Source organism: Poromitra crassiceps (assembly GCF_964638095.1).
Source record: "Poromitra crassiceps genome assembly, chromosome: 16".
Taxonomy (NCBI): domain Eukaryota; kingdom Metazoa; phylum Chordata; class Actinopteri; order Beryciformes; family Melamphaidae; genus Poromitra; species Poromitra crassiceps.
The window spans coordinates 25,245,371-25,271,138 of NC_139645.1; the positions used below are offsets into that span (position 1 = coordinate 25,245,371).

At 42.8% G+C, this 25,768-nt stretch overlaps 1 protein-coding gene and 1 pseudogene across 2 annotated transcripts in view; both read right to left on the reverse strand.

Moving 5' to 3' along the window:
* The window catches only part of LOC310791545 (uncharacterized protein), a gene marked incomplete at both ends in the record, with an annotated part of 557,869 nt that overhangs the window by 124,558 nt on the left and 407,543 nt on the right, over window positions 1–25,768 (reverse strand). The window contains one exon of the mRNA XM_083653217.1: window positions 13,926–14,035. Within this exon, the coding sequence (XP_083509343.1) occupies window positions 13,926–14,035 (110 nt within the window). The remainder of the gene's footprint in view (window positions 1–13,925; window positions 14,036–25,768) is intronic.
* On the reverse strand, window positions 19,203–25,761 carry LOC310790995 (synapse-associated protein 1-like; annotated as a pseudogene). The gene is made up of 9 exons: window positions 25,560–25,761; window positions 24,951–25,069; window positions 24,244–24,310; window positions 23,247–23,320; window positions 22,601–22,740; window positions 21,489–21,640; window positions 21,281–21,330; window positions 21,037–21,190; window positions 19,203–19,333 (listed from the first exon to the last, which is right to left on the reverse strand). The product of its transcript is annotated as a synapse-associated protein 1-like (transcript).

Consider the following 25,768-nt stretch of genomic DNA (forward strand, 5'->3'; position numbering starts at 1 on the left):
AATGTGTTTTGGTGAAAGTAGAATGTCTGGGTGTCACAAGTCTTTGTGAGACTGAGTTGGGACATTATTATGTCCAGAATGGTTTATATGCTACGCCAGGGGCACTCAATTAAAATTCAAAGAGGTCCAGTTAGAGAAAATGTCCTCAAGCAAAGGTCCGGAACATTGTAACGTAGCTTACGCTATGATTCAGTGCCATTGAACTCAATGATTGAAGTAGCCTAATGGTACAATGTCTGTATGTAGTGAACAACTGACTGTTAAATCAAAATAAACATCAACAATGTTTATTTACAGTTTTCATATTTAACACATTCAGTGCCAGCGACGCCATATGGCGTCATTAGAAATTTACCGTAGAGTGCCAGCGACGCCAAATGGCGTCAATAACTCGAATTTTTTTTTTTGACGGGGGGGTGTCGATCTATGCCTCTTACATCGCCTCTTACAATATTCAGAGGTATTGAATGTGTCTAACCTATTTTACAGAACCCTTAGGTGGCGACAGCGCTCTCCAGATGAGAGAACGTGGAGTGAAACACACAGAAGAAGTCATTGGGGGGAAGGAAATCGCATCGCATCCGTCCGTATGCAGCGGCTTCATTGAAGCAACGTTTAGCTGTGCCCCTGCAGCAGCCAATCTGCTATCACAATTGGGCACCTCGGTGTCCGCTGCAACAGCCTCCGTGTCCGCTGCAACACATGATCAGCCGTGGATTTGTTATTATTCTCAACTCGAAGCATGGGAGCTGGTACACGCGGCTGTAAAAAAGCAGGATCTAGCGGACTTTTTCAGTGCTGAGCACAGGCAGAGAAAACAGCAGAGCAGAGAGACACTCCTCCCACAACGGGGGGGGGGGAGGAGGAGGGGGGGAGGTGGGCACGCAGAGCCAAGTACACAACACAGACCCAGACAGACCCAGACAGCAGGACAGGGTTGGCAAACGCAAGCCAGAATATCCGATGCCCACCAGCAGCAAAAGATCAGCAAGAAGCTGCAACCAGCAGCGCATGCAGGCGCCAGCGCTGCTGGTTTCAGCTAAAAATATTATTCTTCCAAACAAAATTCCCTTGCCTTCACTGTTTTATTGAAGGAAATTATTTTTGAGGTGTGACTACATCAGAAAATTAGCTTCAGAGTCAGTGATGTGCTTGAAATGTTTAATTTCACAAAAGGCTCATTATCTCAGCTCGTAGAAAAAAAGCTCTGTTTTTCGTTCAATCAAGCTATCTTCTCCGGCTCATAACTAAAGAACGGAAAATGGGATCAATAAACTTTTTTTTGCAGGTGATAGAAGAGAGTCTCATCGTTATTTGTGCGTGTTCAGTGTTTACATAGTAATTATTAAAGAAATTATATGACTGTTTTAAAATGCATTGCGGCCTATGTGGCACAGCAAGCAACCTTTTGCCCAAGGGCCGTGGCACTGAAAGTGTTAACTGGATTAATTATACATAACTAGCCTACTATAATAAATAAATGATCTTTTCTCATTTCAAGTAAAATAATACATTTAAAAATAACATACAACAGAGCGCTTTGGAAAAATGTGCATCTTAAAATGAAGTGTTATTAAGAGAAATAAGTTTCCCCTTTTCTTCACTCCATTTCACATTTAACACTCTCAGCCAACAAACAACCTTTTCTCTTGAGAGAAGTGAGCTCTCTATCTGTCTGTCTGTCTGTCTGTCTGTCTGTCTGTCTGTCTGTCTCTGTCTGTCTCTGTCTGTCTGTCGATCAACCTCGCATGCTGTTGCGTTGGGCAGTGAGTGTGCCCTGGTGTGTGTATGTGTGTTTGCTCATGTGTGGCGCTTCCATAGACCGGTCAGGATCGCACCGCATTTCACACGAGACATATTGGTTTTAATCTGCCCGTAAGAACAATGAATGGAGATGTAAGAGTGGTTTCTTTTGAGCACACCATGTGAAATTACTATCTCTCGCCTCGCGTCACCTCCCCTCCGTCCTTGTGTCACACTCTCGCAGCACCACTCGAAGCAACAGAGAGAAACGATTCGCTTATTTGATTGGCTGAGTAGCATCACGTGTGATGATTTACAGCGCATGCATTGGTCTGTGAGCTTCCTGGCAGATAAACCAGTAGTACCGTAAATACTCTAAAAGCATGTGCCGGTTAAAATAGAAACGCTCCCTGAAAATGTAAGTTATCAATGATTTGTAGGTTATAGGGCTTGGTCCGGATAGGACAGTGTCTCGGTCCGGATGCGGACCGGAGTCCAGACTTTGAGGATCGCCGTGCTACGCCCTGCAGAGAATTACAATCATGACAGTAGTCAGATAACTTTCTTAATTTTTAGAAATCCATCTTTCTTTCTTTCTTTCTTTCTTTCTTATTCTTAGTACTTATTAGGGTTTTGCTTATATTATTGTAGTACTGGAGATGTACTCACCAGTTTCCTGGACGCTGCTTCAATCTGTCTGACCTCATGTTCATCATTGACCTCTCCACTCCCTCCCTCTGTGAGGTAATGCTCTGTGTACATCTGATTCAGAAGTGTTGGGTTTCCTGCTTTAGCAATGCCCTCAAACAAACACTGAAACTTCTCCTTCAGACTGGATTTGTGTTTTTGTTGTGGATGTTGAGTTTCTGAAAGAACAAAGAACAAACAAAGAACATAAGTGAGCAGATGTTTTGGGAAACATGAGAAATGTGAACATTTCCTGGTAAATGTGTATCTCCACTCCATGACATCTCTTCAGCTCATCAGTGGTGAGCGGACAAACAGGTCCTGATTGTGTGCAGCTCAGTGTGAAAGACAACTGGTGTGGTGCTGTTTCGTTTCCCAGTGTGCACCACTGTGTTCAGCATATTACACTCACATTAACAAATTAATAATTTTACCAGATTATCCAGAGGGATTCTGCTTATTGACCTTTAAATATTGTAATGCATAGATCTTGTTTGGCAAATGTTTAGATTTTCAGCAGAGTTTGGACATGCTCATGGCTTCTATCATGTTAAACTATAGCCACTATAAACTGTAAAGTTCCAACATGAAGGAGGGCTAAACTCAGTTTCTTTATCTTGTGTTCGTGTTGGAATGGATTTGGCATGTTCCAAACCGATGATGACTCAAATACATTCAGAAAAAATTGAACATGTCTTAACAAGTCAAATGAGATCAAAATGAGCAAAACTCAAATATAATGTTCTTCTCTCTCTAATAATTTGTTTCTTGTTTGGTTATATGTTCTTTCTTTGTTGCGGTTGAGAACTGTGGCTTGACGGCATCTTCCAGCTACAGCTTGTGCACCTGATTCAAATGAATTAGATGAGGTGCCCCAAATGATTTGTTCCTATATTGTTTTGTCAATTCTTTCACTTATAGGTGGCATCATTGTCTTGAAAACTAAGCAAAACTCTAACAGACATAAATCAGCCATTCTCCACCACCTCCCCTCTCTCTCCATGACATTAAAGCTGTTAAAGACTCTTACTCCTCTGCAGCTCCTCCTGCTTCATTCTCCTCAGGAAGAGCAGAAACGCCTCTGTGCTCCTCCTCTGCTCTTCCTCCACACCATGCAGCACCTCCTCCTCCTCCCTCTGACTCTCTGAGCATTCTGCCTCATCTGGACTCAACCTTCTCAGCTCCATCTTCACAAAGGTGATGATGTTCTCCTCAAGCAGCTGGAACAGAATAATATACACATTAAACCTTCATACTAAAATCTGCAGACAAAATTACATCCATCTTCAGAGACTGAAAGCCTGCACTGATCTAAAGAGTGCAGCATGGAGATTCAACATGATCTCACAAATAATTATGGAATAGAAATGTTGACCCACAGCACAAAGCCTTCTAGTTTCACAACAATGGCTCTAAAATAGTTGAATGTGAACATCAGTTTCTGCCTCAGTCCACAGCTACTTCCTGGTTACTGAGCCGGCCGTGACCACCAAGTTGCCCCAGTAGAGAGTTGTAGGAGCCTCATCCTCGCCTCATCCCTGCCTTGGCCCCGCCCTCTAGTGGCTAAACAAACTTTATTTTTGAACAATTTTAAATGTGTTTTGGTGAAAGTAGAACGTCTGGGCTGTGGACCCACGTTACTATGTCACAATTCTTTGTGAGACTGAGTTGGGACATTATAATGACCAGAATGGTTTATATGCTATGGCCTGCAGAACATTACAATCATGACAGTAGTCAGATAACTTTCTTAATCCATCTTTCTTTCTTGCTTTCTTATTCTTAGTACTTATTAGGATTTTGCTTATATTATTGTAGTACTGGAGGTGTACCGTTAGGGGGGGCTGTAGGGAAAGTACTGGACTGACATATTTGGGTCAAAGGTTTCTCTTGTCCATGAAATGACATCATCCTAAGATACAAAGGAAGAGCAGCTGATGTTGATGATACTGATTGAGGACGCCGACAGATGAACTGCATGGATCAAAAGCAGTCTGGTAGCTGAAGTGAAGCTACTGTTTCTTGAGGACAGTTGGTCGTGTGTGGACACACAGACCTGTGAAGCTATGTTTCTTGAGGACAGCTGGTCGTGTGTGGACGCACAGACCTGTGAAGCTATGTTTCTTGAGGACAGCTGGTCGTGTGTGGACACACAGACCTGTGAAGCTATGTTTCTTGAGGACAGCTGGTCGTGTGTGGACACACAGACCTGTGAAGCTATGTTTCTTGAGGACAGCTGGTCGTGTGTGGACGCACAGACCTGTGAAGCTATGTTTCTTGAGGACAGCTGGTCGTGTGTGGACGCACAGACCTGTGAAGCTATGTTTCTTGAGGACAGTTGGTCGTCTGTGGATGCACAGACCTGTAGAACTGATGATTAGGACTGTTTGGTAACTAACGTAGCAGAAGCTATGGGATTAGCAAGCAACTCCACGTGACATAATAGAGTTGCACCTTCTCAAACTAATAGGATATTTGATCATCTATACGTAACACTATCACATTTGGGGATTGTGGATTTCCTAAGCATCCAACCTTTGAATGAAGACCAGAACAAGCGACATCCTAAGTGATCCAACTGAAACCGATGCCATGGAGCTGGGTATCACCAAACCAACCATGCCCCAGTTCAGAGCGACGCCATGACGTATAGCGCAGAAGATCAAGAAGACCAGTGAATTAATGAACTGTAATCTTTACCCTGCTGCCTAAACAGAGATCACTTGCAAACACATAAGTGAGTAAGTTTCACTCTCACGTCAGTACACTAGGGATAGAGATTTCATCTTACATTGGGGCTAATGGTAAGGGACATTGTTGGCTAAGCCTTAGTGATTGGGTTAGGCCAGCGGTTCTCAAAGTTTAGACGGCGTCTCCACTGGGGGGCGCAAGACAACTTGAGAGGAGGTGCGGTCGTGAGTGGGAAAAATCTAAGAAGAAAATGCGCAACCAGAGACGGTGGGAATCTCTGGCGCTACATGGCCATGCTGCACAATGGCTACGCAGCCTCCACCGCACGAATCGGCCGGGGGCGGAGCTCCTGCAGTCTGGCTGCCTGAGGCGAGTGAGGAGCTGTCAGAGGAGAAGCTCCAGGGAGGAGGAAATCATGATTTCTTTAAATGTGTGTTTCACAAATCAGATCGCGGCAGTTCTTTGTATGTACATCAAGCACATGTGCCCATGTTTTTGTATCTGTTGGGGAGCTATTTCTGATTAATCTTGTGACATTTATGGGGCTGGGAAACTGTCTGTCCGCACTGGCCAGCAGCCTGCAGCACACGATACAGGTTGAACGTGCAGAGAACGCAACATTTACAGGTACACAGATACACTGCACGTAGTCTCTTAAAAACGGACGGTTTGCTCTCGCAATTTTCAAGAGCTTCCGACTGATGGAAAGGGAAACTCAGGGAAAGTAATGAGCGATGATAGGGTGATATCCTGGATGTCCCGCCTAAAGGCAGGTGATTGGAGAAATCCGAGCGGATGACTTGTTTGTATGCCTGAGTGGAACATGTAAGGGTTAATGCACGACGAGGTGTCCATTATCACTTTTTAAGGGACGACGTGGAGGCGTGAACCGTCCGAGGCGAAGCCGAGGATGGTTTGCCTCCGCGAAGTCCCTTAAAAAGTGATAATGGACACCTCGAAGTGCATTAACCCGCTTATACCATGGTCACTTGCCAAAGAAACAAAACAAGACCATTCATTTATATTTTCATGCATTTTGCAATCAAAATCTAGTTTTCATAACCTTGAATATGAGTTGAGAACCGGCGAGATAAAATAGTCCCCTCGGCTTCTCAAGATTAGGCTATCATTGGATAAAATGGCTGCTTAGTTTCTACACCTGGCACAATTCTAGAATCAAGCTAACTAATAATTTGGCCAATTGTAGCCTATGTAACAACATACAAAATAAAACGGCAATGTCTAAGAATGCAACGCCATGTAACTGGGTCGTTTAAACTCGCATTCCAGGGAATTGCGTTAAGGTCTGCGGGTCTTATAAGACGTAAATGGCGCGAGGCAGGAGTAGAGTGAAAACTATCTGCTTTCAGTATGTTGGAGTCCAGGTATGTTTTGTACAAGGACGTCTCTCAGTGTGCAATCCCGCACCGCATCGTCAATACACGTTCGCTAATAAAACTGCTTGTTTTGCCATCTGCGGGAAGGCTCAAACTGTCAATAGTGTTTGGCAACATACAACTTCATACGCAAAATGTGCGTATGAAGAGGCGAGAGGAGAGAGAGAGAAAGGAGGACAGCACAGCGCTGTTGAGTGCAAGCTTCCCTGCTTCTCTCTCTCTCTCTCTCTCTCTCTCTCTCTCTCTCTCTCTCTCTCTCTCTCTCTCTCTCTCTCTCTCTCTCTCTCTCTCTCTCTCTCTCTCTCTTTCCTCGGCTGTTCACGCCCATTTTCTCTGTCCGGAGAGTCGTTTCCATGTTGCCAAACACTATTGACAGTGGCTCATAATGGCTCAGAGCCGGCTTCTGTCAGGGGAGGGAAATCTCCGAAACGAAAATCAAAATTGTAAATAAGAGTTATTTTTGATAAACTGAGCACACAGGGGTGATTTAAATACTTACTTTGACCGAGTCAATTTTTTTCTCAACATCCAAAATTGTCATATTAACCCTTAACGGGGGTATAGAGCTCAAACAGCTCTCTTGATACCACTGTGAAACTATGGCGCATTGATATGAACGGTGAACAGACCATTTAGCTAGGTGTCCATTATCACTGTACAATATCACAAAATAATGGACACCTTGCAGCCAATCAGAATCGAGTATTCACCCAGACCATGGTATAAACAACAATAATAGTAATAATGGCAATAATAATTGGTGGAAAGGGGGGGGGGCACAGCTGTCTATATGTTCTCTCAGGGGAGGCTCACTCTCCCACACTTTCAAAACCCCTGGGTTAGGCATAACTTAGGGTGTATTCACACCTGTACGTCGTTTGCTTTGTTCGATCCAGGTACTTAATTGTTACAATTGTTGCATTTGTGCCTTGGTTCGTTTGTGTTCACACAGCCACAAATCAAATAGTATTGCCAAGCCTCCTGGATTGGCCAGGAGACACTCGGGTAGGCTAATAGCCTCTCGTGATGGAAAAAATAATTCCCAGAGATTTTCCTATATGATTATAGAATGCGTTTTGTTAGACCTACATTGTAGGCTATGTCGGGCGTGCGATTGCTGTGTTCACACTCCCCCAAACAAACCGCACCAAGGGGGAAAACGCTCTCTGTTTCGAAACAACTGCTCCAAACGAGATAGGTGTGAATACCCCCTTAGTAACTCCTAACCATAATAACTAACCGTGATACAGTAGCCTTTGTCCTTTTTGTAACAGGTTGATTTCACTTAAAGTCCCTGGAAACCAGAAATATTTCTTTATTATTTAGCATTTTGAGTTAATCACATCACAGGACCCTATGTTAATAAGCCACCTGATGAAGACGCAGCAGGCGTCGAAACGTTAGTCATTGAATAAAGCAATTTTCCAGTGAATCGTGTGCTCCAGGATCCTCTTTGGTTTGTCCATTGAACTTTTGTCATAATACTGTCCTGTCCTGAGAGCACCGACCTCCTTTTGCGGAGGGGCTGACGCGCAAGAGACTCCTTTTGTATTGAAGCCACCAGCCAAATTTGAACGATGATGAACGTCGCAAAGTATATAAATTTAGGTTTGACAGCCATGGCAAAACTCATGAGATTTCATTATTTTTTAGAGTGTATTTTTCCCGCGGAATGTGTGGGCGTGTCCCATCTACAGCAGGGAAATTTCTGTCTCTCGGAGCGCGAGAGAGAGGGGGGAGGGAAACGGAGAAAGAGAGATGAGTGCACACACCGTGTGTGTGTGTGTGTGTGTGTGAGTGTGTGTGTTCGCGCGTTGCTCCGTGGCTCTGTCTCTCTCTCTCTCTCTCTCTCTCTCTCTCTAGAGAGAGAGAGAGAGAGAGAGAGAGAGAGAGGTGTCGGGTTTCAGGCCATTCTCTGAGTGTGTGTTCGCGCGTTGCTCCGTGGCTCTGTCTCTCTCTCTCTCTCTCTCTCTCTCTCTAGAGAGAGAGAGAGAGAGAGAGAGAGAGAGAGAGAGAGGTGTCGGGTTTCAGGCCATTCTCTGAGTGTGTGTTCGCGCGTTGCTCCGCGGCTCTGTCTCTCTCTCTCTCTCTCTCTCTCTCTCTCTCTCTCTAGAGAGAGAGAGAGAGAGAGAGAGAGAGAGAGAGAGAGAGGGATAGACAGAGAGAGAGAGAGAGAGAGAGAGAGAGAGAGAGAGAGAGAGAGAGAGAGAGAGAGAGAGAGAATGGCCTGAAACCCGACACCTTGCTTGTGGCAGACGGCACACAGAGGAGACGGACAGCAAGGGAGCGCTGTCACTGGGGGCAAAGAACGGACTTGCCATAGGTGGGTGCGGATTGCGCGCGTGTACAAAGGTTATATAGAGCTTATGACGTCATAAGCTCCTGCGTTTTAGCACCTCGCGCACTGCTGTCTTCAATGAGGAAGTACTTTTTAGAATCTTGTAGAAAAGTGGCGATTTTAAGGCTTTGGGTTGAAAGTAATGTATAATAATTTCGGAGGCACAAAATTACTAACATAAGACCCTAAATAACATAGTTAGAACGTTTTTGTGGATTTTGGTTTCCAGGGACTTTAATGCTGAAGTACAAGGTGTTTTTGTGTGTAGCTGAAGTAAAATGTGTTATTTTTTTTCACACCGTAAATATGGAGTCCAGGTCTGTTTGATGCTCCTGGGCAGACTGACCACTGGAACCCTGTGACCTCTCCTCGACTCTGTTGAGAAGACATGATGTATGAGGTCATATAAGGTCACACACACACACACACACACACACACACACACACACACACACACACACACACACACACACACACACACACACACACACACACACACACACACACACACACACACACACACACACACACACAACTCAACTGTGTAAATGCTGCTCTGATTGGATGTGATGAAGGATCGGACCAATTCTACATCTGATAACTGTGAATCTGACAACAGCATCTGTTGTGATCATCAGTTTTAAATAAATACCTCAGATCAGTAGAGTGCTGTCCATCTTTGAAGTTATCAGGGAGACCCATAGACCGGTCACTCTTCATGGACACACAGCTGGGCTCAGGGGAGTCTGCTCTCTCCTGCTGTATCCTGAGAGAAACACATTATGAACATTGTGAAGGTATCTGTGTCTTTATGAAGAAGACAATCAGGATGGGCTCTTCACAGGTTAGTCGGTTCAGGAGAGGCAGGCACACAGACTGCTGGTGGTTCAGCTGGTAGCTAGGCTGCTGCTGGGGCTTGGCCTGGTAGCTAGGCTGCTGCTGGGGCTTGGCCTGGTAGCTAGGCTGCTGCTGGGGCTTGGCCTGGTAGCTAGGCTGCTGCTGGGGCTTGGCCTGGTAGCTAGGCTGCTGCTGGGGCTTGGCCTGGTAGCTAGGCTGCTGCTGGGGCTTGGCCTGGTAGCTAGGCTGAAAATCTATGATGCTGAGGAAGCTCTCATCATCTCAGGTAAAGAGCTCCTCAGCCAAGGCTCAGCGAACACTTGCCTGCAAGCTGCCTGTCTGGACTCATGACTAGAAGCCCTTCCCTAACCACACACATTTTTATAAAACATTAGGTTTAGGCAAGTACAACAATTTGGTTAGGGTTTGGTTATGGTCGTGGTTAGATGAGAAACCCTAATCTTAACCACATCTTTTTTACTTGTCACACGTTTTCAGGAAGAAGCAATTGTGGCGACCAATCAAATGAGTTCAGGGCGGGGTTTTCCCGGCCTGAACTAGGAGGAAATGTTGGTCCAGGAACAACCAGTTGGTGCTGCAACAAGTACGTACGATTTGCACCTGTGTGAGACCTGATTAATGAAACAAAGCAGTGTTTGCCTACTATTTCTCTCACTTAATATAGCTCCTTCTAATGGAGAATATGTCAGATGAAAAGTTACAAATGGAACTGGTGTTGTCAGACCTTGTCTGGTCTTTTATTTATATATATATATATATATATATATATATATATATAGTTGTGTTGTCAGGTCTTGTCTGGTCTTTTATTTATATATATATATATATATATATATATATATATATATATATATATATATATATATATACATATACATATACATATATATATATATATATATATATATATATATATATATATTAGGGGTGTCACAATATATCGTCCCACGAAATTTCGCGATAGTAAAACGTCACGATATGTATCGTTGAGATGAAATCTCATATCGCAAAAAAAAAAAAAAAAAAAATCCCCCCCCCCCCAAAAAAAATAGACTAAGAAACGTCTTTGTTTGTTGAAGTTCAATGTGTGGAAAGTAGTTCAGTTGAACAAGTCTCTGAAGAGACACATGAGAAGTTATACAGGAGAGAAACCATTCAATTGAGTTTCTGGCAAAACTGTTTACTTGACAGGAAAAACTGAAGATGCATAAAAAATAGATTAAGAAAAGTCTTGTTGTTTGAGTTTGAAGAAAAACTGAAGATGCATAATGAGAATTTATACTGCTGAGAAACCTTTTAGTTCAAAGTAAATCTAAGTGACGGTGTAACTCATTCTATTTCAAGATAAGCCTTATCTCCAATCTCATGTTTTTTCTAGTTGTTATTGTAATAACAATTTCCCACAACAGCATGTTTTGTATTTGTGCATTTCAAATAAAATACTACTTTTCCAGTCATATATTGTCATTATTCAAGTTTAAAAAAATATTGTTAAAATCGTATCGTATCGTATCGTTATCGTGAACCCAGTATCGTGATACGTATCGTATCGTGAACTGAGTGTATCGTGACACCCCTAATATATATATATATAAAAGACCAGACAAGACCTGACAACACAACTATATATATATATATATATATATATATATATATATATATATATATATATATATATATATATATATATATATATATATACATATACATATTGTGACAACACAACTATATATATATATATATATATATACATATACATATTGTGACAACACAACTATATATATATATATATATATATATATATATATATATATATATATATATATATATATATATATATATATATATATATATATATATATATATAGTTGTGTTGTCAGGTCTTGTCTGGTCTTTTGCTTGTGGAAGAAGAAAGGAAGAATAAGGAGAAACCACACTAAATGGGTATCCTGCAGTGAGAGGCGATAGACTTTACCAAAGTCACGTCGTGAAAATATCCGTGTATTGGAATGATCAGATGAGATGAAGGTGGAAAATGAGCAGAGCATTTTATGTGTTTCGCTACCCCTGACCAGCCAATCAGAGTGACTTCTCTACCCCTGACCAGCCAATCAGAGTGATTTCTCTACCCCTGACCAGCCAATCAGAGTGATTTCTCACACCAACGACCAGACCCCGATTCAAAATTACTCAAATACTAGAGCGACAGACGCCCAGACATGGCAGACGACCGACTGTCGGCTTGGTGTGTCTGGGGCGATATTGAATTTCACAATATCGAATATATATATATATATATATATATATATATATATAGTGGGAAAACTACTCACCTTGGATAGTTTACCCACCTATGTATTTACTGTATGTATTTTATTTATTGCCCTTTTTGCAGAAAAACGCATGAGAACTTGCATGTTGGAATTAATTTATACTCAGAGAGTTTCACACATCTGTGTCCTAACGTTTAATTTACGAAAGATTTACTGATCAGCAAGTGACAATCTGAATACGTATGTGGTTTGCGTGGGTGGAGGAGAGGGAGGGGCTACTCCAGAGGGAGGGGCTACTCCAGAGGGAGGGGCTACCCGGGCTCCGGGCTTTCCCAAACTTGGGGTCGGGACCTCAAGTGGGGTCGCATGGAATTCAATTTGAGTCCCCTAACATTTCTAGTAATTGATCGATACAAATAATTATTGTTCTAATAATAAAAACACCACACACACAATTTAAAACAACTGAAGCTACCCTACATTTTCACAAAGCGTCAGCTAAATGACAGAATGTAAATTTAAATATACATACCGCTAATTGTCATGATAGAGAAATAACGTGTGACCCCCTTATGAATAGAAAATACTTTCTTCAGTAGGGAGGTGGCCTTTTGAGCGATATGCTGCAGGAACTGAGCTGTAGGCCTGTTAGTGGGCTCTGTGTTCACCAGATATAGCCCATATCTGTAGCCTACTTAGCTCTTCTTACATTTTAATTATTCATTGTTTAATTTGAGTCATTGTTTGTTCAGCATTAATTTGCAGCCTTGTAAATACAAGCTCGCCTCAATACTGTAGGATATAAAATCACATTTCCTCAGTGCAGTATAACCAGTCCTCTTACCTTGTGAAGTGTGGAGGTCTATGTTTAGACCAGTCAGTCTTCATAGACAGACAGCTGGGTACTGGAGACTCTGCTCTCTGGTGGGCGGGGGGGGATGCTGTTGAAAAATGTAAAAGTAGATTTGAAATGTAAAAACATTGGGCACCACTGCCCTCGGGAGTTCGTGGAGGTACTGCAGGGGGTCCGTCAATTTTCATCAAAATAAATGTGGATTTTTTAGAAATTCATTTTAGACAAAAATAATAATATTGAGACTCACAGTCTAGGTTTCCAGGTTCATTACTCATGTCTGGAGGATGATCTTTAGACCGGTCAGTCTTCATAGACAGACAGCTGGGTACTGGAGACTCTGCTCTCTGCATGTGGTGCTGACCTCTGCAAACACAAATGTTTGATACATATCATCATTAGCTCTAGTAAAGACACACAACTTCTTGCACATTGTCAGTTTCTCTGACATCTGGAGTTTTTGATAACATGGTCTGTTGATAAGTGAACAGGATGCCAGGTTTTGCATCAGTGGTATCCATGGCAAGAAATGAGGAAAAATGGCCCCTCCCATTCAGCTCAAACTCATGTAGTCCCCCTGAGCGTGCTCAGTCAACGTCGGGCCGGATAGGCTTTAGAGCCCTTCTGGGATCAATAAAGTGCTCAAAAGTGCTACAAACTGCTCTCACCCATTTAGGCAGGACCTAAGTTAACACCATTTCTAAATCACAGGTTAAACTCAATGGTGTTTAATTGCAGTAGACATTATTTTGCTTTTTCGATTCAATTCGTTTTTTTATCGAATGATTTTTCCAAGTCCTGCAACAGCATTTCAAAATACTTTACGCTATCCACTTCCTCGTGATAAAATCTGTGTTTCTGGAATGTGATTTTGTCAAATCTGATTGGAATTCGTATGAGATTATGTTTTTCAAAACCTTTAATCTGTTCCAAAATCATGATTCAAAGTACTTTGGATACAACACACAACAAAAAGGAACACATCTATAGTTTGGCATTATGTTCTACTTTGAGCACCTGCATAATTTGACATGTTCTCATGTTCTTAGGCTATTATGACGTTTAGAGTGTAGCAGTCATCTTACTTTGTGTCTGAGGGTCCATGTTGAGGACTGAAGAGTAGAAACTCCTCCACAGACAGAGAGCTCTCAGGAGGCTCTGCTCCAACCTCTTCCTCCACACGACCACTCATCTTCTGAGAGGAGACACACACACACACACACACACACACACACACACACACACAGAGTCCCAGCTCAGGAGTAGGGCTGAACAATTTGGGGAAAACATCTAATTGTGATTTTTACCACGTGTGCAGGACACAAAGGACTCTGGATGCTCTGGCTGTGTGGATCGTTTGTAGCAACACGTCAGAAAAACATTTGATCTCAATCTTCACCGTGTCTCCCTGCACTGAGCCAAGGCAGGCTGCCTGTTTGTGGATCCACATTAAAGGAAGACATTCACATATTTCTTTTGGTTACGTATTTTGCAACTATTTTAACATGACAGCATGGCTGCTGCACTTCAAAGCATGAGAACAGAGTCGCAGACGCGGTGCCAGCAAGTGTAAGCAGGTCTGTGTCAAAACATTCAACACTGAAACGTGACTATAGAGCTATAAAATACATTATTTTTAGAAATACGACACAGCGAAAACCACATGGGATAGTTTAACACATTGAGTGCCACAGCGCTTCAGTAAAATTGTCTGGAGCCTGTGCCAGATTCACTTCCATTCAGTTGAAAACAGCTATAGAATTTTTTCTATTATGGCTATATTAACGGGGCTGGACTTTAATGAAACATTGAACACTCCTGCTTCTTCCAAAGAAGAAATTTTGTTTCTAGACAGTTCCATTATGAAATGACAGCCTCTCAAAAAAGTGCACTTTCAAGGGTTTTCTGTCGTTTTTTTTTAACTTTCCAAGATATAGTCCCTTTTATGAATACCTTTTGCACTCTAATTTCGAGCACATTCACTGACTCTGGCTGGTGTTTTCTGATGTGGTGGCGTGTGGTGTGGTTTCTGTGCAGCCTGTGTGCCACACACCCCTCCCCCCCCCCCCCTCTCCACCCTCTCCACCTCTCCACCTCTGAGCTGCGGGCTCCTCCCACACGCACAGAGTTTGTTTTCTCGACTCCGTTTTTGCCCCGGACAGATCCCAGCGCCCATCAAGGAAATGATGCGCGCTGGCAAACGCGACTGAACGAAAAGGCTTGGCCGTTCGGCTTCGGATGCTGGCTTTCTAGGAAATCGTGTGGAGATAGATAGAAGCATAAGAGCTCAGTTGTGAGCGCGGATGCAGCCGAGCCCACTCTCCGCTGTAGACAGAACAATATATACGGCTCTGGCAGAAAGCATGCATCGGTTTCCACTTTGATCACGGCTTTCTCCGCTGTCTCCTGTACAAAGTAAAGGATCTGAGGTGGGTGGAGCAGCTCCTGTGACGATGTTTAAGGTGGCGCCGTGTGATCCCTTGAAGGGATTCATGCTCACTGGCTAGGTACGACCTTAAACAGCAGAATTATGGAATAATATGAATTATGATTTTAGGACGTCCACAGACGTCCTTGGCACTCCTCGTTACTTTTTTTTAGGACGTCCACAGACGTCCTTGGCACTCAATGTGTTAATCTCCCTGATTATGAAGCTGCAACCCAATCTTGTTGTCATTTCACTTGTCTGAAAACCAGAATATGTCAGCCCAGTCTCCAAAAAATGTTCAATAGTAACATTGGTCCACGGCCTAAAAATGTTTCTGTCACATCAACACCTTATGTCTTTAACTAACAGGTCAACTATTCTGTCGTGTCACACACACACACACACACACACACACACACACACACACACACACACACACACACACACACACACACACACACACACACACACACACACACAGTACTACCCTGGTAAGTTAGTGTCACCTTATTTTCTTCAAACAACATGTCTAATTAAAAACAGTGTATTAACTCTTTGCGCGCCAGAGTATTTTTTAAAGTTGCCACTGAGTTGCCAGAATTTGTGATCATATTCACTCATCTTTCAAGACCCACAGAATATTTTGTTCTATGAATATGTTTCCACACACACACACACACACACACACACACACACACACACACAAACTAGCTTCATTCATTATTATTTTTTTTTATCAACACTTGTCTTGAATGACTGTCTGTCTGTAGTGTCGGGTGGATACTGTCAGGTGCCTAAATGTGCAGAACATGTGCAACAGCGCCCCTCTGTGGTCACACACGGTGGTCACAGATTTCAGTGAAACACTGCTGGTTTATGAGAAATCAGCCCGGTGAACCCGCCCTCAGAGACGAGAGGCGGATGACTCAAACGCAACACAGCAGTCTGACTCTGTAGGCAAGTCGACGCATGTCATCTTAGTTAGTAGCGCCCTCTGTAGGCCTAATATGAAGCAGATTAGTTTCCCACCCATTGAGCTATATTAAATATATATATGTCCATGTTCCCACCTCGCTCTGAAGTCCTGATCTGTCTGCAGAAAGTCAACAAGCCGTTTCTCTCTTTATGAGGAGTCATGTGACTGAAAGACGCTCATCTCGCAGTCTCAGACACGTCACAGATGGAATAAAACTGGGTTAATTTAACGGTTTAATAAACTGCGTCATGTCGGTCTTCTGTGAAGTACAGGCCCCGCCCACATCAACTTCCCTGTTTGTTTTACTGACGCCATTATCTCACTGTTACATCTTTTCTATGAGCGTTACTTTGAGAGAGAGAGAGGAAAAGAGGCAGGTGAACGCAGTAAAACACCTGCGATCAGTAACAAACTGACTCAGACACTTTTACAATCAACAGATGTGAACTCAGACAGTGGAAAAAGGTGACAGATATCAGCCAGGGCAGAGACACTAAACCACTCAGAAACCATTCACTTACTTAGCAGCACAAGTTCAAGAAGGTGACTGACACCTAAAGGTGACTAGTTTCATCCCTGAATAAAATAATAATAGGAATAATAATGTAGTATTATTAACACTCACCCTGCGTCTTCTCTCTGCTCTCTCAAAATTGTGTCGGTGTGACTGTGAGTTGAACTGCGACACACTTGACTTCCACTGTCAACAGTTACTTTGCTCCGCCTCAGCCTGTATAGAGAAGTGTCGTGGCAGCAGGGCTGGATGATGATGAGCAAAACGTCGCTCCGAGTGTTTCCGGCTCTGGGCGGAAGACCGTGCTGTGCTCCAGGGACAATATTCCGCTCAATTCTTGCGTTCCGTTTAGAAAACATGGGCGACGCGAGTAACGAGAGTTAGCTCAAAACAAACACTTCGTTTGGTATGTCCATGCTTCTTGTTTTTCCTCTAACTCGTAGTGACTGACTGCCTGCTGTTGCATTTGTGTGGGGGAACGAAAACACTGCAGCACACAGGCCACCGGAAGACGGGGGCGGGTCTTCTTCTGTCTTCCTGCCTCAGTAACTGCCAGGCTCTCTCTCTCTCCCCCTATGCTCTCCCCTCTGAGAGCCTGGTGACGCGGCAGGGCTGGGAAAGTAACTGATTACATGTATTGTAGATTGTATTTATTGTGGATTTATTGATCCAATTCGCTGTGCACTGTAAATATTGACTCTTTTATTGTCTACTTTATGTTTGATATCTTAAGGTGCAAAATAAATAACACCTAAAAACACTTGGCTCTTAGAAATGACCAGTAGTGCAGCCAAGAAATAAATGACTGGGTTTCTAAGAAAATGATGCTCTGTAATCCAAAGATGTAAACACGATTATTATATTATTATATATTATATTATTATTGAGAAACAGATAAGACAAGATTAGCAAAGCTGTTCTTTTTTGTTGTTGGGGTCCTGAGGAGCTCCAGTAGTCAAATGCAGGAGGAAATTTGTTCAAAACTAATCAAAAAGTAAAATAATCAGTTACATTACTTTTATATTGTGATACTTGGATTACTGATTACAATTTTTGACAGGTAACTATTAATTGTATCCGATTACATTTTAAAAATAAACTTCCCAACCCTGGTTACCAATCACAAGTTCCAGAGGCAGCTGCGGGCGGGATTTAGGTGTGACGACAGCTAGAAGCAAGCAATGATAGACAGATTGTTCATCCAATCACCTGCCAGGGATTCTTTAAACACACACACAGCCTTTTCCATACAGTTTCCAAAGACGAGCTCCCACATGGTTCTGTGAACAAACCATCTGGCATATATATATATGTCCTATAACTTCATTTCCATTCATACTCCCTGAACTCATCCATGTATGTATCAAGTTGAGCCACAGTCTACTGGTTGCTTTTGTAACATATTTGAATATTTATTGAAGGAAAAGATCAAATAGAGAACACATGTACAATACTTCAGCTACAGAGAAACAAGCCGTGTAGCTGAACAAAGACATGCGCACATTTCCAACTTTGTCCAAATGAAATAGAAACATGTGAAAGGAGAATGAAAGGGAAATAGTGTCTGAAGTGCTGCTGTGCAAAGTGCCACAAATCAATCCTCTTTATTGACATAGATTTGACTCTACTGTAACTATACTACAGACTTTACTGTACAAACCACCTGCAAGCAGCAGCTGAAAGATACTTAACTCAGATGTGGATCTAGGATTTCAAACAGCCCCCCACCAGAAGAAAGTGCCTGGCACTTTGTACTGGAGCGCCCTCTAGCGGCTTTCTGCCTCAGTACATGGCTCTCATGAACGGCAAAGCAAGAAGATATAATCATATCTCAAACTTGTATCAGGTCCCAGGGTCCTTACACATTTTCAATCAAAGAAAATCACATACTTTTTCCTCTGAAGATGTTGTCTGGTGTTCAATATGATTAACACAGATCTAGATCTAGATCTAGATTTGGTCTGATGAAGAAAGATCAGAATATGTGAGATGATCGGCAGGGTTCCTACATGCTTTCTTTCACATATGGCCGATGTTCTTGACTAGATGTGATGTTGGTGCAGCTATTTGATATAATGCATGCTGACAGTGGCTGACTCATAAGAGCATCCCTCTATCTGAACATTATTCTTCACATCAACACAAGCTGTGTATTCAAAGTGGGTCTAGACCAAGATCAAAGCTAGAATTGTGTGTGTATCGGACCTGAACTACAACATTTTCCATACTTTTCACAGACTTTTTTTTCAAATCCCCAAACTATTCACTTTCCAGACCTGTGTAGGAACCCTGAGTTATGGAAGCATGGATACAAGTCGACAGATGGTAATCATATACATATAGAGGGGAATCATATTTAGTCCCTTTGTGCAGCATGGGTTGCTAGTCGTCCATTGGGGGGGAGGCAGCAAATCAGTGACTGTGCAGAGGAGAGGCAGCGCCCCCTAGCTGCTGTCAGCCTGGAGCATCTTCTCGATCTCTTGGTCCCACTGCTCGTCTCTGTCTGTGGCCTCGCTCACCACCTCATACTCCTGGAGCTCCTGCTGCAGCTCCTTCTCCCAGTCTGCTGGCTCCTCTGGGGGAGGGAGGAGGGAGGAGGGGGGGGAGGGAGGAGGGAGGAGGGAGGAGGGAGGAGGGAGGAGGGAGGAGGGAGGAAGGGGACACACCACAGAGGTGGTAAGATGGCTTTAGTTGACCAAATTAGCATGCGAAATGACATCATGACTGACACAACACTGATATATTGACTATGATTAAAAATCTGATATCAAATCAGGCTTGTATATCTTTGATATGGATATCATAATAGCCATTGAAAAAACTATGAGGCTATGCAGTAACAAGCTGGTCCAGTGTTTAGCCCACACCCAGACGCAGCCAACTAGCTGCTTATTCTTTATACATTATATTTATATTTCTGATACCAAGGCACACGCGAATAAAAGACAGGAAAGACTCAATTGCATTACAACATCAACAAGATATCTAAATCTAAAAGAGATTTGCTCACAAGTTCAGCAGTGTCAAGTCAGCCAGAATAAAACAGAAATGTCCGGTTATAACCGTTAAAATAATGACATTTAAATCAAAGTACTGTCGCAATGTTTTGTGTGTGATCCGAAATCCCCCAAGTACCAAAGAGGAAATAAAGAAAACATTTGTAGAGAAACCATATTTCACGTAAGCTTTCACTGACCAAAAGGGGGCGTGGCAATCACAAAAAGGAGCCTAACTTCTAAACGGATTCACGTAACACCACGACACAGAAAGGCTGGCAGAGGTATGATGCGCTCTACCGAGTGCCGTAGTAGTAGTAGTAGTAGTAGTAGTAGTAGAGTTGTTGTTATTATTATTAATATACATTTAATTACATTTTTGGCCTCAATGATCTTTCCCAGGCTTTTCCACCCTACCAAATATAAAATTCGGTGGGAAACAAGAGTGCTTCTGATTTTTGGAATTTTTTTGGGAATGAAAAATCTGCAACATCGACACAAAATATCGTCTCTATCAGCAGCTTGAATGGCGATAGATTGACAGTGTTCTTTTATTTTTTTTCCCGATTTTTTTTTAATCCAATTTTATCCCCCATTAGTGCTCATTTGATTTCTCAATCCTGGTTGCTACTCCATCCTCTGCCGATCTGGGGAGAGCCGAGACTGGCTCCATGCTTCCTCCGAGACATGGGCAGTCAGTCAGCCGCTTCTTTTCACCTGACAGAGGAAGCTTCACCGGTAGGACATAGCACGTGGGAGGTTCACGCTATTCCAACCAGTTCCCCTCCCTCTGAACAGGCGCCCTTAACGACCAGCGGAGGAACCACACTAGCAACCAGAATATTGCATGTTTTTGTGAAGGGGGTTCCTATATGAAGGAAACCCCCGGGAGGCACGGGGAGAACATGCAAACTCCACACAGAAAGGCCCTTTTGCCGACCCCACCCGGGCGGTGGGCACTCGAGGACATGCGGACGGGCACGCATTCCTTCAGCGTTCACCTCGTCCCCAGGTGGGAATCGAACCCACGACCTTCGAGCTGTGAGGTGATAGTGCTTACCACTGCACCACCGTACCTCCCTACACAGTGTTCTTTTAAAGCCATCTTCTGTTGAGAGAGTGGTTCCCTGGTTCATAGCTTACTTCTTCAGCTTACATGTTGTAACATGAAAAGATCAGAAATACCAACACAACAAAACGATATCTGTCTCATTTCCAGCTTAAGAAATGTAACAGACACACAGTTCCCTAAAGGATGAAACAAAAGTGTAAGAAAGCCGACCTTCAGGAGAGGGGCTGTCCTTCTTATCCAGCACCAGCTGCTCCATCTCTTTCTTCAGGTCGTCCTGGTTGATGTTGGCGGAGTCGAACGCGTCGCTCACAAACTCCGACACCCCGGGACTCGAACACATGTCCTCCTCTTCCTCCTGGGCCGGCTGGGACTGAAAACAGAGAGCTTCTTCCTCAGCCACTTGTATACATACTGAGCATACACAACCACCACATCCACAGTATAGCACTCTTACCTTCTGCATGTCACTGATGGAAACAGGTGGGGTTTTTGGTCTGACATTTTCTGCAAAGAAATTATATATTTTTTTTATTTAGTGGCTAGGATATGAATGATATGTGTTTATATATACTGTATATATATACTGAGATATATATATATATATACATTAAGGTGACATCCTCAGGGGACACTGGCCCCTCTGTCCCCCTCCTCCCTCTAACCTGTTAAGGTGACGTCCTCAGGGGAGACACTGGCCCCTCTGTCCCCCTCCTCCCTCTGCTGCTGCTGGGCTGCCAGCGCCGTCAGCTGGGCCGATTGCTTGATCAGAGACACCCGGTAGAAGTAGTTCCTCCAGAACGCCTCCTCCTTCACACTACAAACACACACAAACACAGGTGAGTCATCATAATGGACCGGACCAGGGTTACATTGACATAGAAACCAAAATAACTGAGCTCTAAATAAGAGTCAGATATCGTCCAATCACTGTCGTCCACATCTGATACCATGGTTATAATGATTTTTATTGATCACATATTAATTGTAGAATTGATCAATACTACATTACGTCTATGGGGTTTTGAAAGGTGCCATACTGTAAAAATAAAGCTTTAGGGTACTTACGTCCTAAACTGAGTGAGGTATTTTGATAAAATTCTGGACTAATATGCATAAATGTTGTATTATTACTGTTGTTTTTATTATCATTCTTGATTATTGTAATATGAATGCTATTATTATACTTTCAGTTTTAGTATTTTTTCCCATGGTCTAAAATATGCTTAACAGACTTAAAATATGCGGAACATACTTGCACTTGGAATTTTAGTGCTTTAGTCATGGCATCATATTACATGGAAGCTATTGAAAGAAATCATGAATTTTCCATAAAAACTCATGATTGAGAATTACTCAAATCAAATATAATGAGGTGTGTCTTATTTGTCCAGTCTAGTAATAATCTGGTATTGATTTAGAGGCAGTCGGTCACATTGCATGGGAGCTATTGGAAAAGAAATCATGAATTTTCCATTCAAATGTTTATTAAAAAAAAAGATTACCCATAACAATTAATTTCATTACACACAACAAAATCAATGACTTTTCCAAAACGTTCAATGATTTTACAAATGTCATGACTTTTCCAGGCCTGGAAAACAAAATATTGAAATTCCATGACTTTTCCAGTTTTCCAGGTATTGCATGACTGTGGGAACTCTGCGACATTAATTAGACCACACACACGCGCACACGTACACACACACGTACACACACACGTACACACACACACACACACACACACACACACACACACACACACACGGCTACTGACTGTTTGGGGACCAGGTCAAAGCGCATGCGGTTGAGCAGCTGGTCTTCTTGTAGCATGACGGTGGCCAGAGGGTACATCTCCTCCATGACGAAGCAGAAGTGCACGCCGGCCGGGGGGTCGCGCAGGAAGTTCCTCTTGTCCTACAGGAAGACACATCACCAGTGCCTTGCTTTTTACTAGGGATGCACCATATATCGGCAAAATATAAATCAATCAATCAATCAATCAATCAATCAATCAATCAATCAATCAATAAATATAAATATAAATATATATATATAAATATTAATAATAATAATATCGGTATCGGCATCAGTCAAGAGAGTTGGAAAATATCGGACATGAATCATTTGAAATAAAATGTTGACTTTAAATGATCTGATTATAAGCTAATGTGATTGACAAGATTCTGCCTATAAAAGCTCCAGCAGGACCGTGTGCAGCAGCTAAAGACTAATGTGTTTTAGACACAAGGTGGCGCTTCATGGACCAGATGTTTTTTAACTGCAGACTGATAGAATCAGGTGTGAAACAGACCACAGAGAGCGATTATCGGCCAATCAGAGATGAGCTTTCAACAAAGCCGTGTTATAACTGACATGAGAGAACACATGCTGACATCGTGTAGGATCTGTACGTGACTCACGGCAGACAGAGCCAGGATCTGCTGCTGGATGGTCTCTTCCTCGTTGTAGCCGACCCAGGGTGGCACCGCTGCATCTGGGCACAAACGCCAGCACAGGCAGCTTCACTCATCACACATTAGGGCAGGGGGTTCCCAACCTTTTTTGGCTTGTGACCCCACTTTGATGTCACAAAAATCTAGGGGCTCCAGACATTCAAATTCCGGTACAACATCGGTAATATTATCAGTGACATCGTCAATCTCTTTGTCACTGATGATATGTAAAGGTAAAAAAATAAAATAAAATAAAACGCTCAAAATGAAGGCTACATTTTGGCAGAGGATTTTTTTTTCAAAGGGGTCCCTTGACCTCTCACCTCAAGATATTTCTGAATGAAAATGGGTTTAATGGGTACCCATGAGTCTCCCCTATACAGAAAAGGTAGCATTTTTTACAGCCTAAATAGCTTTAATAGATTGTAGATTATTTTTGTGTTGTTGCTCATCACAGTTTGTCTCAACAAATGTGTTGTGCACACAAATACTTCTGATGAGTAAGGGGGAGAAAATGTTGACAATCTGGCTTTTGGGTATTTTGCCTCAATTTTTGTATGTGGATGGATGATTATTAATTTGCCGTATGTCCAAGTTCACATGCTCTGTTAATGAAATAAAAAATATATGGGGAAATACATCATCTTAGTCTGGTGTGTTGATCAGAGTTGTGATTAAAGCGTTGGGTGGGCGTGGCCTCAGAAGATTTTCAGATTTCAAACTTCTTTTGTTTTGGGACTATTAGCCTATTTCACATCCCAACCAATTCACCCATTTTGTGTCTAAAAGGCAGGAAGTAAAACAGGTGGAAGCAAGACACTAATTAGACCCACGGCACTGGAACACCTAAACGGATTGGAAGTTGGAAACCTTAATCAATGTCTTGCTTGCACCTGTTTTACTTCCTGCCTTTTAGGCACAAATTGGGTGGGATGTGAAATAGGCGAATTGCTGTGCATCCCACCTGATCTCTTGGCCTTATTTTCCTGGACAAACTACTGCTGTTCTTTTTGGAAGTCTCCGAGGAAAGTCTGGAAGCAGACAAACGCACAGGTCAGCACACAGACAGACACATACTCAAAGAAGGAAGGGACCTATATTGTATCAACGAGGTAAAAATTGAATCAATAAATAGACCCAAGGTTTTTAAAGTGGGAGGCGGGCCTCCCCAGGGAGTCTCCAGACAGTTTCAGGGGAGGCTCAGTGAATGGCAGCGAAGAAAATATCTCAAAAGGAGATCACATAGAACCTAAACCTAAACCTAGAATAGTCTAAATTTGTGTGATTTGGTTAAAGAAATAGTTAAGATAATCAGTAGTTTTGGGAATTTTACAGTTTTCCCCACTTTCCCAGAGTCAGAAACAAATAATTCCTTCAGGCAGACCTTATGACAGGTATTTGTATGTATTGGTGTCATCTGAAGTATGTCAAACAAGCTACAGCAATATCAGGCTATCTTGGCTCAATTAATTATCGAGTGTCTGTAGGGGGGGGTGGCTTTGTCTGAGGGGAGGCCCACAGTCTCAGACTTTGGAAACCACTACAATAGACTACATTTATCAAGGTACATCATCAGTGTGTCCCATTTGCCTCATGAAGAATATTATGTGAATATGAGGACAATACAAATTGTTGATGATGTCGCCGTGCAAGAAGCAGAGAGCAGCGTGCCTTGTCTATGATGCCGTCGATGTTTCCATCCTCCACGCTCTTCTTGATGGTCTGAGCGGTCCCTGCCACAGACTCTGATATCTTCTTGGTGGCATTGGTGGCAAAACTGAAGATGTAGTCTTCAAAGAGAGGAGGGAGAGGACGGGATTAGGGCTTCATGAGACTTGACTTGATGCATGAAGAGAAAACTTGAGACTTGACTTTTTGTTCTGGTGACTTGCTACTCGACTCTGACTTGTACAGTACTTTGATGAAAAGGTTTCTTGTGTGTAGCAGACCTGTCATCAAAACATTGCTACAGCGACACAGGAGGAGCACGCAGAACAGAATGCAGTTTATTTCAATGGACCTATGGTTGTGTAACGTAGCTCAGTAGCACTACTAACACTGTCATGGTTGTTGGTTTGATTCCCACTGGGGCCACCCATGCTCACAAGAGTTACAACATACTGTAATGCACTTATACCATATTTGCTTCCACCAAATGGCATTATCTTCATGTATAAGGTTACACCTGGCATTTTTATGGAGGACAGCAAGGCTGACTAACTGATGACGAGTTTCACATCTAAAAGAGAGATGATTAAGAAGCACGTAGGGTAGTCTTACCGCCCAGTCCTCTCCCCGGCTGCTCGGAGTTCTCCTGGCGGGCTGCTAGCTCGTCTTCCTGGGCTGCTTGCTGTTTGTTTACCTCGTTCTGTGCCTGGACCACCTTCTCTTCTCGCTCCTCGGCTAAGTTGTCTGTGTCATCACGCTTCTTTGGGTACGCTGGGTTCTCCAAGCCCAGCCACGACCCAAAACCTTTCAACATTTCAACC